This window comes from Phasianus colchicus, chromosome 3 (genome assembly GCF_987193195.1).
Source record: "Phasianus colchicus chromosome 3, bPhaCol1.hap1.1, whole genome shotgun sequence".
Classification (NCBI taxonomy): domain Eukaryota; kingdom Metazoa; phylum Chordata; class Aves; order Galliformes; family Phasianidae; genus Phasianus; species Phasianus colchicus.
The window spans coordinates 21,842,293-21,859,605 of NC_143438.1; the positions used below are offsets into that span (position 1 = coordinate 21,842,293).

The following is a 17,313-nucleotide window of genomic DNA, read 5'->3' on the forward strand; positions in this document are numbered from 1 at the left end:
TAGACAGAAACAGCATAAGGGAAACTCTCCACTGTGCAGCCTATCCTAAGTACTGTGCAAAAGAACATCCATCTCTCTGCTGCCAATTTGAATTTATCTTGTGTACCACTTCCTCACAAATTTCTTACACCTTTGCAGCAGCCAGTGTAAAGAAAACAGCACTTGTATTAAGTGCTTTAGCCTGCACAATATTATCATGGTAAAGGCAGAGGGGAAAGCTACAGACCACATAAATTTTTAAGCACCTCCAAACCAGTTAAATTCATGCTATTATATCAGTTCACATGTAGGTCACATCTGCATGCCCTAAACTGTTGCCAGGGGCACTGCTACAAGCAATACTGTGAGAGGTAGATAATTTGACTGTGAACCTTCTCTACAGACCCACTAGTGCACAGGTGGTTCTTAATTCTGCCCTTAATGCGAGCCTCTTATTAGCTATTTAGAAGAATCAGATTAAAGAACTGCAGCTGGACTGAATTGAAGTCATCTCAGGTTTACATTTTTTATTATTTCTACAGCTGAACTCTTATAAAAGGAGTAAAAGTCTCAGCTGAGTCCAGTTGGCATTGAGTTCTTAAGGCCAGAATTGCAAAATCAAAAACCAGCAAAGTCAACTTTGTAGAGGTTCTTGTCAGCAAAGCTCTGATCAAGAAAAAGCAAGTGGTACTGATGTATTCTCTCTCAGGATAAAGGAGTAATCAGTTAAAAAGCAAATTATAATTTACTCACCTCTCAAGCTAATAAATTGCAAAGGAAGTCAGTGTACCTTTAAGGTACTCTAAAGTGCATTTTCCAATATGGAATCTGCGTCATAAGGAATTGAATTCATAGGGATCACAAAAGCAAGATAATTTATTTCTAATACACAATTAAGTTAAGTGTTGTATTTCTGACCTCAGCTAGAGCTGTTCCACTCAAAAGCTTCTGCAATACAGGAAAGCTCTTGACTCCACAGCAGTGAGAAAACAAACTTGAAAACAGATGGATGCAAAGAAGTGATCATATACAGTGTTGATACACACAACCCCTACCATGACTAAAACCAAGCATAAAAACATGTCCAAGCAAACATGAGAAATACTTCTTAGATTTAACTTCTATCTGAAAAGGAGTTTTTGAGCTCAGGACTGTACTGATAGTCAGCTGCTCATCTAGCCTAGGCACAGTAATGTTGCATTATGCATTGACTCACTAGTGCGTGCAGTAAGTTAGAATTAGTAAATTAAATTAGGTTAGAAATTGGCAAATATAGCAGAAATTAACATTTCAAATACATTTCAAGATCACTTCAGGTGCTTTAGAAGTAGACTGCTGTCACAGTCCTCATCTGCTATTAGGATCCCTATCAGTCCATAGTTTCTTTAACTACAGACTGGAGTGGACATGAAAAAACACTATATTCAATAAGCTGCATTCATTAAGAATACCATGATCTGTTAATTTGGCAGACTTCACAAAAAACATCTCCTGCACTGACTTTAAAGCTTGGCATGAGCTTCTCTAAAGCATTTATAATATTACCATAGTGTCCTCCTTCAAGCCACTCATTAGAGATCTCTTCCCTCATGAGGCATACAAGAACACTTAACAGCAGTTAGACTGACAGTATGATTTAATTCTTTCTTATTGTATAGACTAATGCTGTGGCTTCAGACCCATCTATCAGTGTCTATTCAGAGTCTGTGCGTGTTCTCTTCCAATACAAGTGAAGAGTCTCAAGCCCTTAAAGTGGCGATTTTCAGATCCACAAGAATAAAGCCTGATCAATGAATGGCCTTCACTAGTCACCTGCCAGCACATCCCTAGTTACATTCTTCAAGGAAAACACAGTCGGCAAAGACAACACAAAGAAGACCCATCACACTAAAGGGAAAAAAAGTAATCAGTCAATAATTAGATGATTCAGTGAGTTTGACTTCCGCAAACCTGTTCATGTTTGTATTATACCTTGCTAGTATATTGCTGGCAGTCTGTTGGAAGTGGTCTGAGCACATATTCAGACTCTTAGTAGACTTGCTGCTCTACTGATTTACTCAAAACCCCAGAACATGCTAGTAAACCAATATGGAAAAAAATTACAAATAAGATCAGCCTGAATGTATTCTCTTTGTGATAGTTTCTTGTAGAAAAAGTCAAGACACCACAAATTGTGTATTAATTATAAACGCACAACAAGAGAAAATTTATGTGAAGAAATAATGCAAATACATCTCTTTCTTACACCTCCAGTATTTTGTAAGAGAAAAACATGAATATGATATATAATACAATATCTGTAACCCAAGGACTTTACAAATATATGCAGCACACAGCACAAGTTTGTTGTTAACTTCTTACTGGTATAACACAGGAAAAAGCATTCTTCAAAACTTCACACAACTGCTATCTTCTTTTAAAAAGCAGAAAAAATACAACAAAAAAAAAAATCACAGTATCAAGACAATATTTCTTTTGTTTTGAAATATTTACAAGGCAATACAGAGAGACCTAATGTTTTAGGTCACTTTATACTGTAGTATAAATAAAATATTATTTGTTTCACCATCATAGGAAAAATTGGTACATGTTTTCTTATGTAAATAAACAATTTACGTATCAATAATATCAGTATCTAATTACCGAAAACATTTGGACGTGATCACTTTCTCACTGATTCCTTTGGGCTATGCGTCATAATAGTTGTATTAATCAATGGATAATCATTGCACATGAACAACTTCCAGTGAATTCAGACTACGCACTGTTACCCACTGTTCAATGGAACGCATTGGGCTAAAAGATATTAGCAAATTAATAACATATGCCTGAGAGAAATAAATCAGTCTTTATCTCCAAACGTCTCACAGTGATCACCAGTCCTTTAACTCCAATAACCATGACATAGTTACTCAAAAAGTTAGCAGAGCAGAAGACTCAGGAGAAAAAGAAATAAACACTACAGCAGAGGATATAAAACATGAAAAACATGAGCTCTAGCTTAAACAAAACATTTAGATCTGACAAGTTACTTAATTTCCTTTAACATAACTTGGCTTGTAAGAGAACTACATAGCTTGAAGGCCACGTAACACAGTGGAGAACATGATAAGACAACAGAACAGCCAGCTCCCAGGGCACAGCAAGCAAGGAGCTGCTCAGATACAGAAGCAGTAGGCACAAAACTAAAAGAAAGAAGCAACTTACCTTCAGAAGATCTATAAGGTCCTTAAGTACACAGCAATCACTCGATAAGACACTCTCAGCTCCACTGCCAACCCTTAAATGAGGTCTGGGAAGGGGTGGATCCTGACTCTACCCATTCTAGTCACTCAGACACACTACATGCAGCTGAGCTCCCCTGGCTTGGCCCTGCCTTCCTACCAGGTGCTCAATCACCGGGTGAGGACGTGACTTAACATTTCCACTACAAGACTATGGAGACCTGAAAAGAAAATAAGTAAAGCATGTTTTACTACTTTGTTCTCCATAACACAGAGCAGGCCTATGGAGAAGGACTTGTGGATTCTGGTGGACAAAAAGCTGTACACAAATCTGCAGTGTCTGCTTGCAACTCAGAATAACTGTATCCTGCACTGCATCAAGACAAAAGGCCAGCAGGGAGAGGGAGGGAATTATTCATCTCTACTCTGCCCTCGTGAGGCCCCATTTGGAGTACTGCATCAAGACCTGGGGCCCCCAATGCAGGAAAGATGTGGAGCTTTTGGAGTGGAGGGCCACTAGGATGACCAGAGGGCTGGAGCACCTTTTCTATGAAGGCAGACTGAGGGAGTTGGGCTTGTTCAGTTGGGAGACAAGAAAATTCTGGGAGACATCACTGTGGCCTTCCAGTATTTGAAGGGTGTTTATGAACAGAAAGACTGACTTTTTACACAGTTTGACAGCAACAGGAAAAATTGGAATGGCTTTAAACTAAAGGCGGGGAGAATAAGTTTAGATGTTTGGAAGAAATTATTTCTTCAGAGGCTGGTGAGGTGTGGGGGTTCAACACAACTATCAAAATACAGGCTAAAGAACAAGTCTGACAGGTTGGAAGGGGACACTGAGAACAAAAGGTGTCTCCAGAAGTCAAGTGGGGCGAGTAATCTCCGCATAATGACGGCCATGACTGGAGAAGAAGCCCGTGAATAGAAGCAATTGTGGCTCTGATTGGATGAGCACTAGCGGTGGCAGTTAGTGCCTAGAAATGAAGGAGACTTGTTAAGTGTTCTATTGACGTGTAGGGGGATGGAAAGTTTCAAGAGTTACAAGTTGGAAATGTACGTAAGGGATGTTAGAGCAATTTGGATAGTCACGCATCTGAGTCCGTAACTGCTACAGTAGATTCTAGATTGATTGGTCATAACAACAACAACAAAAAGTGTAATAAAGAAAGTGAGAGTTTAAAACTGCTAAAATCTGCTACCTGTTTTCAATTTTACCTGTAATCATCTAAAGTAGTATAGCAATGAGGGAGACAATGCTTCGGTTTTACAGCTGAGGACTTGGCAATCACGTGGCTGTGAAATACACACTGATGCAACAGAAGATTCTGGGACTTCCACTGTTCTAGTTTTCCAGCTTCCTTTTAGGTAATTAGTAAGTGCAGTTTTAACTGCAGGCACTAGTTTCAACAGGCTTCTGCTTGTCTTTGGATTCACGAGACAACATTTAGGTCCATTGCATCTCACTGCCTGTCAGTCTTCCCACGCAAGTCTAGATGTTCTCTAGGTGGAGATTTAGTGGAACAACGATGCAATCATTTAAGCAGGATGCAGCAACTGTTTGCTGCATCATCAAGTCAAATAGGTGTTTGCATAATCAGATATTTTGAACTGTTTGATTCTGGAGCATAATTAGACAGCTACATGCGAGAAAAAAAAAAAAAAAAAAAAAAAAAAAACAAAAACTGGCAGTGCAGTCATCTGCAGTACAGAAAAGTCCCTGGGTAAGTCACTGATGACAAAGCGAGTCTAACTGGTTAAATGAAAAAAGAGATTTGCAACCTGGCTGGTATTCAGCTGTCTTTCCTTGTCTAATTTCTCTTTTCCTCACTGGGCATGATACATTTCTCCTTCCAGGAGATCAGTGCAAATGCACACAGATCATTAGCACAGATGAAAAATAGTTTGTCAAGCAATGAAATACTTTCAGAGACCTGACAACAGCCTATTTGTGCATGCTAAGCCTGAAATATACAGGCAGAACAGAAGTGCTGAAGGAAGACAATTTAGCCAACAATGCTCACTACTTGCAGGAAGTTGTCAACTTGATCCATATAGCACATCTGAGTTCTGAGAATAAGCATCATTTAAGCAAAGGTAATCCTTCACTTAAAAGTTGTAAGAATCACAGAGGAAAAATAGATGTGTTGCTGGCACTTACTAATTTGCTCACTGCACTTGCCTGCCACAAAGGTTTTAAGTCAATTCTGCAGCTCAGCAAGGGCATTTTAAAAGAACAAGACCGGATAAACTTGCATCAAGCAGGGCCAACATCACAATGTGGAATGAGTTATTGTCAGCATGGCATTGAGCTCAATTTCTTAAGTTACTCAACTTGTGAACATCTTTCCAAGCTGGGATATGTTTGGAGAAGATATATGACTTATGTGGGCAGATCTCAAGCAACTGGGAGACATGGTAGCAACACAATATGCTTAGAAACTTCTACAGAAAACAAAATTCTTCAATTCCTCTGTCTCATAAAGTAAGGTGATGGCAGCAAATAAGTCTTGTTTTTGGAAGGAAAAGAATCTGTTCTGAATTGTGTTATAGAAATTTTCTGCCATGAATAAAGGGAAGATTGTTATTCAACTTATTGTATATGCACATTGTCTAAGATAGCAGGAGAGCTATAGTAAAGCTTATAAGCTATAATAAAGCTGTGTAAAGGAGTTTCTGATGTGTAAATTCATATATAATACAGCAGAATTTACTAAGAGCTACAGTATGTTTCAAATGTGAAAAAGTTTTTCCAGATTTGATTTCATATATGACCAAAGAAGGTACATATTTTTAATTTGTAAACATAGAAATAAATGTGACAGTATTAATAACCTACATGGACCACAACTTTTTTTTTTTTTTTTTTTTTTTTTCATAAGACAAATGTTTTGTGAAAAGACTGCAGTAGGAAGCTGGAAAGACAAGTCAACTTTGCAAACAGAAGCAGCCAGAATCTGCTTTACAGTAAATCTTTAGTGATAAAATCGGAAATGGAAGAAGTCTGGGTTTAGAAGTACTCTCTGCAGTCATTAAGGAATATTAAAGTTCACCATCAAGATAAAATTCTAAAGGATTCCACAAATAACTATTTTTCTTTCAAGCATTTTCTTTTTTTTTTTTTTTTTTTTTAACATACATTGCTCTCATTTCGTGCCATGTTATCTTTTTTGCAATTCTTGTACTACTCACATTTTCATTTTTAAATATATTATTCAAAATGTAGCATCAAATGATATGTTTCACTCTGATCCTCAGTTAGTCATTCTTTGTTTCAAAAACACCTACTCATCTTGGAGAAAAGTGGCATTAGTCCAGCATGATTCATAATACTATTTTATTCTGCTCCCAATTTCCATTTCTGTTAAGTGTTAATTTTATGCTAGAGCCACCCTTGCATATTTATTCTGCCTTGCTTCTTCTCTTACGTGATAGGTTTTTAATGATTTCTTCTCGAATCACTTGACTTCTGATATTTATTGTTTGTTTGTTTTAAGAAGAAAAATCTCCATGATTACTTTTCCTTCCCTATGCAATTCTAGGTTTTGGTGACTTCACTTTCCCATTATGACTTCTGATGCTATGCTAGCATGACCTTTGAAACCTGCATGAGATTTAAACCACTATATAAATAGAACTTTGTATTCTTAAAATAAGTGCTAAAACTGACACCGTGTTATTAAAATTATCTTCCTTCTATTACATCTGTTTAGTCACATGCAATACTATCCAATCATGTTAATTTTTCTCATCATTCTCTCTGGGCCATGAATATATAACAATACTTCTGCTTTGGTCACAGTTCTTATTTTAGCTTACTTTTCATTTCCATATTGGCTTTCTCATTACATAGCACTCCTGGCTCTTCCATTGTATTGTGTAGTATTAGCACATAGAGCATCACACACACAAAAAAAGTAGCTATTTCACCACTGCATGAATACAGTTCAGTTAATTAATAACACTTTATGTTTTCCTTTCTGTCTTATTCCTTTCTTAACTTTAATTCCTTCTTTACCTAATGACTACATTCTCATTTCATGTGAATTTTCTTTCTTCTAGTGCACTTAAATGTTATGGAGAATACAAATTTCTTTTCCAATATTATTTCACTGCTCTTCATTGATTTTCTATAGAATATTTTGACTCAGGACTCTTTAAACAAAATGCTTTATAATCACATAAACATGAATTTCAAAGGCCATACAAGTTTACTTTAATCTCCTTCTATTGGCTGTCTAAAAGTAACTATTGCCTCTATTTTAATTTTCTTAAACTTACTGAATCTTCCTTAAATGTTTTTACTAATTATAGAATGATAAAGTAATTCAGATTTTGAAAATGAAAGAAAGTACTGAAGCTCTGATTGGAACGATATATTCAATTCATAATCAAAATGCTGTGGGGACATAAAAATTAGCTATGGGGAGTTTAGTTATTTTTTTTATTTTTAGTCAGCCTGTCTGGCTGCTTCTTCATGAGAAAAATGTACTGCAGATAACCATTACAGCATACAATCTGATATGAGACTTCAGACAGCTATTTCAGCTTAGAAATTAATTCAAATTAATGTGGCGATAATTGTTGGAGCTAGGTTCCATTTTTGCTAATTAAAGATTAAGGGGAATGCCATACAATAGACATTGACATTTGTTAACAGGAAAACACTAATGGTTTGGTTGTTCCCATTGACCTCTGAAAAGGCTAGCCTAATAGAGTTGGTAGGTAAATTACTGAATGCCAAGTGTGGGTTATTCTTTATCTTGTTTAAAAGAAAGAAACCATATTTCAACCTACTGACATCAATGAGGAAAAAATAATTGATTACTCAGAATATTTCATAATATTATGCAGAATTTTCATGCATTATAATCCTTTTTCTTCTAGTTGACTATCTAGGTTAATAGATTTTATTTCCTTATATATGTCCGTATTAATATATGCCTCCTAATAAGTAACTTTTGCATGCTGCTGAAACAATATCAATTTGTCAGAGGAGTGGCAGTCTCAAAAATATGGCATTTTCTAAAAAGTACAAAGCACTATATAAGGTATATCTTTGGCATAAAGCAATTTCAAATGTTGCAAGTAATGTTTGTGACCTCTTTAAAAAAAAAAAAAAAAAAAAAAGTACAGAGAGTATAAGATTAAAAATATCTACAAAATAACACTGTCCTGTCTTTTTTTTTCCAGTCTGAGTTGTAGTAAGTATTTATTTAATATCATTCCATTTAAATAGCATATCCCTGAAATTTCTTATTTGGTCCATATGACTGAGGATGTTCACTGTTCTTTTTGATCTTGTGATCAAAATTTTCATTTAACAGAAGTGTTTTGTAGCTTTCAATCTATTAAAAGCAACAAATTATGGTTTACCACATTTTTCTAATTCAAATGAAAGTAGGATTGTATACATTCTCAGTAAAATAATCATTAAACATTTTTCTAGTACATAAATTATCATGTTTGCAGTCCTCTTAATAATGGCCATGGCTTTTCAGCAACAATGGAGAGGAAAAGAGAAATGCATCTAAATACTGATATTCGTATAAAAGTTTTGGAAATATTACTTTGAAGAGTATGAGCTATAAGAATGTATGAGACTGTAATGGATGGATGGTAAGGCTAAGGTGGTAAAGCAGAGAATCAGAATATGTCATCTGTTTGCACTGGCCATACAAGCAGTGTGATTCCTTGGGCCTGCTTTCTCAGTGTATGAAACAAGGAATCTGGATTAATTTAAAAGATTATTTAAAAGACCAGTACTTTCCATGGCTGCACACAGTGAATGCTATTATTTTTGCCAAAGCTTGCAGAATACCTGCATTCTTACACAGTACAATAGAAAACAATTTTTTTAAAAGAACACTATTTCTTTCTTGATATATCTAACTTGTTAGAAATCATAAAATTCATTTCCTTCAGGCAGTCTGTTCTTATATTCTGGCCTCTACGGGCCTCTATGGGCACTATGAGAAAGAAAGAAAAGAGGGCTGCAGTTTAGAACAGGGATAGAGAAACTAAAGGCAGAGCTACTGTCTAATTCTAGGATGCTCCTACATGAACTACATAGCCTTTTGCAATAGCAGTGTCTAAAGCAGGTGAACGTGTTTCAGCTGAATCCCAATCTGTGTGTGATAAACCTCTGACAACTGAAGATAAATAATTCCCTAATATTCTGCATAGACTGTTGCTGAGCTACCAGTTAGGATAACTGAGACACTGGCAACATCAGTTTCATCCATTGTCTTGCATCTGAAGTTTCTACTCATCAAACATCTGAAGGCTCCTGCAAAAGTAATGCCTCCTATTTTATTTTGTTGGCTCACAATGTCAGAGGCAGATGTTGGCCAGTATTCCATTACGTTTTGTTGCTGTGCAACAGATGGCAGCCCAGAGGCAGTCTGAATCACATCATAGAATCATAAAATGGCTTGGGGTGGAAGGGACCTCAAGGATCATCAAGCTCCGACCCCCATGCCACAGGAAGGGCTGCTAACCTCAGCATTTAATCTGGACCAGCCTGCCCAGGGCCTCATCCAATCTGGCCTTGAACACCTCCAGGGACGGGGCGTAATCCACAACCTCTCTGGGCAGCCTGTTCCAGCACCTCACCACTCTCATAGTAAAGAACTTCCCCCTGATATCCAGCCTAAATCTTCCCTCCTTCAACTTAAAATCATTTCCCCTTGTCCTGCTATTATCTACCCTCTCAAAGAGTTGAAAAGTTGAAAAAAAGGAGTTGAAAGAGTCTGAGGAAATGGTATCTGACATGGAAGTGTATATGAAGCAAAGGGGTGGAAATTAATAGAAAATAAAATAGAAAATAAAAGCCTATACTAGCAGATCAAAAGTGAATTTGAAGACTTCAGTGAATGTCAGAATTCAAATGAAGCTCTTTGTATTCAGAGTATACATTCCAACCTGCCATTACATCATTAACTGCTGGAAGACAAGACAAGGTCATAACTTAACACAATGTTATCTAATTTTATTCAGTTAAAGTATTAATCACATCAATAGTAAAGAAGTTAATCATTCCACATCCAGGCCTGTAAGTGTTTTACTTTCTTTTACTTGTTTTACAAAAGACAATATTTTCATTCCTTATCATTGTCAAAATCATATTTCTGTCATTATTTTTTCTTTTAATGCATGCTAATTATGTAAATGTTATGTGCTTATATTTAACTACAAATTAAATAATTTCTACAATGCTGATTGATGCAAGAGATCCACTGAAGCAGAGATCTTGAAATTACAAATTAAATTGTCAGTATACTTTGAAGTGGCTTTAGAAACCTTGGTTGTTTATGAAAATTGGTAAATATCGCATTCAAGCAGGAACAATATAAGAGTAAGGCAAGAACACCAAAACTGTTCCTTTCAGTACCAGGCTTATGCTTCAGGTTCTGCTGCAACCAACTGCCATGCCATTTAATAACTAGCAATGTGTTCAATTGCTTATATTTAATTTTGCCTGATTATGCATGATGTTTGTGAATAAAATTACTGTAATATTACTGTATTGACAGTGCTTTGTTAGCTGTGTTCTCACTTTTTATCACTGTCCTAATTTTTCTTCCATCACAGACAGATATCTTGAGGAAGCTGTTCAGTAATTTTACTGGGATTTAGTTGATGAATTCCTCATAGAAGAGTAATACTTCCTCAGAGCCTATTCAGATATTCTTTGATATTTGCCATTGTGGACTGAGCAGAGATTACCCTCTTTCCTGAAATGCATCTAATATGCATCTGTCTCATCATGTCACACTCTAGTCTCATAAATAGCCAGGATTTTGACTTCACAGGGATTGCTTTGACGACTTTGATCAAAATGTCAGTTTTGAATCATTAACTGTTCATAAGATGATTCACAGATATTAACCTTAACTTACTGATTCTTAACCCTGCATAAATTTGAAGGGAAAGAAATTACATGGAAATGACAGTGGCAGTTATACGAAACTTTGAAAATGAAGAAAGAAGATGATCACAGTTTCACAAATATATGTTCAATGTTCAATATATGTCCTGGTTCACAAATATATGTTCAATTTAACTGTGATATACCCAAACACAAGTTCAAAGCTGGTTAAGGTGTAGGCATATATTACATTAAAAGAAATTCAGACATCTTACTGTCACTAAATAGGCTTGCATAGTGTCTTTCACAACACCAATTCAATTATAAAAATTATTTACTCTAAATTATTTTTCCTTTTCATTATGTGTGAAGTGAAAGTGGAATATTTCTTCAGATATATTTATTCCTGAAAAAAAATTTATCTATTTCTTTCAAGAAAAAAAACCAAAAAAACATTATTAGTCATTTGATATTGAAGCAAACTGATTCTTTCTTTGTTTCATTACTGAAAGTTTAAATTTAATTCTCTGAATAACGTATTTTGTCTGTGACTGCTCATGAAAAACAAGTATTAAAATGTGTAAGTATTCACAGGGAATTCTGTTTCCTGCCTAATAATATAAGTAAGCCATTATAGGTAGGGTTTAGTTATGTGTATTAGTAGGAAAACTTATAATGCATTCATAATCATAAACTCATATTGATTTAGAGTTTTGATCAGTGTTAAATTTATGTTAGAATTTTCTCATGAAATGATATCTGTCTTATGCCCCACTGGAATTTATTACAGATAAATTGTTTAAAAAAGGATATAGAAACAAATAAGAGACTAGAAAATTTAACTTTACATGCTCCTTCTCCCCAAGATGATAGTAAGAGTTTGGAACAAGTGCTTAAAGGAACAATGTCTCCAATGCAGAGATTAATGTCACAGTTTCAGTTCTGTATTAATCAGGCTTGCTAATTTTTTTTTGCAAGAATTTATTGCTTATAATCACTTTATTTGAATTGATTAAGTACTACAGACCAAGAAAATACTCCCTTGAGAAACTGCAACAGCAGACATATATATGCCATCTTACTTTTTTTCCCCCATTTAATCTTTTTTAAGATATGTGCACAAAGTACATACATCTTTCCGTAGAAAGTATGTACTCTGGCACCAGTTGGAATTGTGTCTGAATAAATGTAATTTAACATCACATAGACAACCTAGTGTTTGCTAATTGTTGTAAATTTTCCAGACTAAGTTACTGTGAAGGGAATTAAATCCTGAAACAATCATAGAACCACAGAATCACAGAATGGCTTGGGTTGCAAGGGACTTTAAAAATGACTGTCCCACCTTATCACCCTGCTGTGGGCAAGGTTGCTATCTGCTACATAAAGGGCTCATCCAACCTGGCCATGAACACCTCCAGGGCTGGGACATCCACCATTTCTCTGTGCAGCCTGTGCCAATGCCTCTTTGCCCCCTGAGTAAAGAATTTCCTCAAAAAATTTTCCCAAAATCTGTCAGCACTGCATGAGTATCCTAGATATTTCTTCCACACGAACCTGTTAAGTTATTATTCTAGGAAATAATAATAAGTTCAAGTTTAATAATTGAATTAGAATACTTACACGTCTGCATGTCTTAACAGGCACACACATATATAATTAGGCTGGAAGATTATTATCAGCCCATCACTGCATTTTACTCACTAAATGATAAGTAAACATATAATGCATGTGGGTTTCAAACTGATTGTGTGTGGTGGGCACAAGAGGCAGGGTTATTATTGCCCTGTGCCCTCCTCTCCACAGCGTTATACTGTCTCATATTCAGTCTGCAATCAAGCTACTTGCAATCAACTGGTGAAAAAATATTGCTAAAAATCATATAATAATATTAAAGGTTTATGATCTCTTGGGACCACATTACCTAGCTGTACCATGTGGTATTCTGCCCACATTGGACATGCTTGATCATAGGTCACTGATAAAGATGTTGAAGAGCACTGGTCCCAAGATGGAACTCTGGCATACATCACTCATTACCAGCCTCCACCTGGACATAGAGCCATTTACCACAACCCTCTGCTATGACCATGCAACCTACTCCTTTTCCACTGAATCGTCCATGCTTCAAATCCACATCTTTCCAATTCAGAGATAAGGATGTGATGTGGGACCACATCAAAAGCCTAGCCGAAGTTTGAGTAGATGACTTGATGTCTGATGATTCAGTCACTCTTCCTTTGTCTACTGATGACATCGCTCCATAGTAGGCCACCAGTCTTCAAAGACAGATTGTGCCTTTGAAGTTGTGCTGATTGCCTTGGATCACATCATTGTCTTGCACGTGCCTTAAGATAGCTTCCAGAAGGATCTTTTTCATGAAAGGGTGCCACCCTGTATTTCCTTGGTCTTCCTTTCTTCTTTTCTTAAAAATAAGAGTGATGTTTCCCTTTTGCCAACTGACAATATCACCTGACAGCCATGACTTTTTGAATATGATGGAGACTGTGGCTTGGTGACTATATCAATCAGTTCCTTCAGGTCCCTAGGATGTACGTCATCAGGCCCCATGAATCTGTACATGTTCAGTTTCATCAACTGGAACTTCAAAGAACTACTGATTGAGATGAATTAAGGGGGAAAATATTTTCAGTGTGGCTTCTACGGGAGTTGGCTTCTACATGATCCTTGTTGAACCCTTCAATCTCTTCAAGCATATTCGGTGATTCTGTGATTCTTTGCATTTGTGAGGTTCAAATTATCATGACAAATCAATTTCCTAAGTCAACCAGATTCTGTGTCCTAAGATATGAAAATCAAGGACTTTCTGTTGCTCCCTAGGGATAGTTTTTAATAACCACATAAAGCTCCAACAACCCCCAGTGAATATTTTCAGTATTTCCTGTAAATTCTTTATTAGCAATTGACATGTTAAAACTGTTTTCATTACTTCCATATGTGAATGTAAATATTAATCTAATCTTGTTTAACAGTTCAAACTGAACGAACAATTTACATTAGCAACATTTGAAATCATTTTTATCAGCTAACGACAGAACAGTTTAATCTAGGAATTCATCTGTTTTGCAAGCTCCACAATCCTTTGATCAAGAACTATAATTAAAAAATATACATTTCAAATTACACTGCCGTTTCAGATGAAATATTACAGACAGGAGAAGCACAGAAGACCATTTTTTCTTCTAAGATCATGTTTTTTTAAAAAAGCTAATTGGCTGTCTAAAATGTAAACACTATTCAATAATGTAAATAAAACAATTTGAAAACAGGCAAAACCAGTTTAGTTATGTTCTTATCTTGAAATCACAGACTTTATGCTGTCAGTTATGAAATGTCACGTACAGATAGATTAAATTGAAGATTTGTAATTCTCTGATAACCATTTGCCTTTTAATTCCTGTCACAGAATTTTAACAAGATAATTATGTTTTTCTATGATCCTACCTCAAAATGAAGAATATCTTTAGGGAGAAGAAATCGTGGTCAATTCTTCATTCCCTTCCAGAAGACACTAGACATACCACAATGTTAAAATAAAATATATTATAGAACTTGCCCATAAAGAGATTGTTATTTGTTGAGATCTGTGATCTCTTTATGAGCATAAATTACAGAACAGTGCACCACAGCACCAAAATGATGTTCATTTTTCAAGCTTATATTAAGCATCAATGATGATTTCTCAAAGTGGGTGTACAGGTTCCAATAAAGCTAGTAACCTTCCAACATTATTTATTCATGCCGAAGTGGTGCACTTCATTCCTCCTCCCCAACCACGCTGTGAGCAATTAGATGGCAATGAGCTGAAAAGGAAGGTATAGACTAGAAATTATGAAAGTGGTATTTGCTTTGAAGTTGTAGCGGGCACAGATCTTCTTATTTTACAGGAATACAATATATTATTCTCTTTTACACACTGATGACTGCATAACCAGATATAGGGTGTAGTAGCTTCAATTCCCAGAGCAGATACTACGTATTAGAGTGAAGTCCTGAACTGAGTTGATTGATGAACTTCAAATGTAACATAGTCACTCGGGATGCAGTTGAAAGAAAGTAATTGATAGTTCTAAATCTAGATTATATCTTTTAAATTTCACTGCACTGCTTACCTCCTTTTGTATGCTGCTCACAACAAGCAAGTAGAGAATTTAAGTCTGTTCCCCTCTGCAGCATCTACCTCCATTTGTCTGCACATGATGATGAAGAAAGTAAGGGAGAAGTCTTATGCAGTCTCAAATCAACATAGACTCATTACTGTACTTGCCACATTCATGAAAGATGAATTAATGCAATTAAGCAGAAACTATGCACTCATTTTTCTTTTGTTCTTATCTCCTGCACCTTTTGCTTTCCATCCCTTGACACTCAGTATCTCATTGCCCCACACTAACATCAACTATTCAAACCAGCAATCCTTTTAGTCTTTGTTCCATTCTTTTCTTCTCTGACCTGGACAAAATGTATGTTTTTACACAACATAGCATGTCCTCAGCTTGCTATAATGTCATTGTTTTCCTTCTCAAACTTGTTTTTGATCTGCATCTTTGGTGCACATTTCACTCGATGCTACATCTTGGCTATACAGCTGACAAAACTGCATAGATTCACTGATTAATATTAAAAATGTACGGAAAAGAACAAAATTGAGAAAGAAAAAAACCAAGAATACAAATGTGTAATTCCTCTCAACGTTTTTGCAAATTTGTCTTAAATTTGAAGAAGCAGAAACAATTGTTTGCTTCACTTTGTTTCAATGTATGCAAGACACTGCCTAGATGAAGACTGCCCATTAAACATTTCTCCATCTACACGGCCTGAAAGTCTGAAGTTTCAGAAGTAAAAGGCACCTTATAGAATATGGAATACAGACTCTTCTACAGAACAGGAGATGGAAGGAACCTTCCACTGTATCAGAAATCATAGAAGAAAGAGATCAGGGAGGTACAAACACAAACCAAGAGCTGGATTTGAAGGGTTTTAGCTTTATTAAAGTGCAGCAAGTTGCATCATCCTTGTGAAGTCCTTGTAGTGAAATGAAAATAAGTCATCTTGCCATAATTCAAAACCAACAACCTTGATGCTCCTTTATCTGTAAACTCTGCTTCTTTATGTATCAGGCTTTAGAATTCAGTGCGATTAATTAGTAGATATCCTGTGTAGCTTATCAGAAACCATGGAGTTTTGCTTTTTTGCAAAACATATTTTAGTTTATCTGTAAATCAAATGCAATAGAAAAACACCACTGAAATTGGCACATTATTGCCCCTTCATATACAGAATCAGAACTAATGTATTTTGGAATCATTGAAACATTTCTCCCCACATGTCCCTGAATGCCACCTGGATTAGATCAGGCCAGAACAAAAGATAAATCATACAATCAAGACCTTCTCACAAACAAGAAGCAAAATTAACAGTGACAACACTGAGACAAGAGAAAAATGATCACATACATATAGCTCAGCTCACATCTAACTGAGAAATAGAGCCACTCCCTCAGATGTGATTATGGGAACCATTTGCAGCTGGGTGCTACTCTGTTAGCCTAATATTTTTCTCCTCCTTTACTCGTATTCCCAGTACAAAGCTGTAAAAAAATAATCTCACATTTGGGACATGATTATTTATTATTTTAATCTTGGGTTTGCATAACTGAGTAACTGTAAGTGGGCTGTCAGATCCAGATGACATAACATGCACATGTTCTCTGGAATACAACAAAACAAGGTTGTTGCAGGATCAGTCAGTATAAACACTGTGAAGCATCAGGGATACTTGTGTAGACTGAGGGATCTGTAAGTACAAAAAATACTTCATTATCATTTGAACCCGATACTGATGCACTAAGTCCAGTGGAAAGGCCCTATGCATTAGAAAAAAACCTATGTCTTTGTTCCAAAACTGGTGCTAATTCAGAGATCTTCGCTCTAAGATCTAATTCAGATCTAACTGAATTTTGCAAGATAATCCAAGTGCCCTAGTACAAAATTTTCACAAAATAAAAGAAATAGGAGATCTTTGTTCTGAGTACTTGAGATTGTGATTTCTGAGGTAATGTTTTTGCTTTATTCATACAACTGCAGACATTAAATATAGTTGTCAGTAACATACATAGTTATTTAAAAAATGCTATCATAAAAAATTGTATTGCAATACCTTTTTTTTCACACTGTTGTGTGTAAGAAATTGTATGGAAATAAACATTTACCAATTACT

General features: G+C 35.8%; 1 protein-coding gene and 1 long non-coding RNA gene across 4 annotated transcripts in view; both read right to left on the reverse strand.

Moving 5' to 3' along the window:
• Positions 1–3,221, reverse strand: part of LOC149918450 (uncharacterized) — a 43,987-nt gene extending 40,766 nt beyond the window's left edge. Inside the window, exon 1 of the long non-coding RNA XR_016465466.1 lies at positions 3,187–3,221. This is a non-coding gene — a long non-coding RNA (uncharacterized LOC149918450). The remainder of the gene's footprint in view (positions 1–3,186) is intronic.
• A 13,151-nt stretch (positions 3,222–16,372) lies between these two features.
• LOC149918451 (uncharacterized) overlaps positions 16,373–17,313 on the reverse strand; it is a 113,253-nt gene continuing 112,312 nt past the window's right edge. The window contains exon 5 of one of the 3 annotated variants that reach the window (XM_090138325.1): positions 16,373–16,890. In XM_090138325.1, coding sequence (XP_089994451.1) covers positions 16,863–16,890 — 28 coding nt within the window. In that variant the 3' untranslated portion in view covers positions 16,373–16,862. The remainder of the gene's footprint in view (positions 16,891–17,313) is intronic. The other 2 variants (XR_016465467.1, XM_090138326.1) reach the window with 2 other exon arrangements.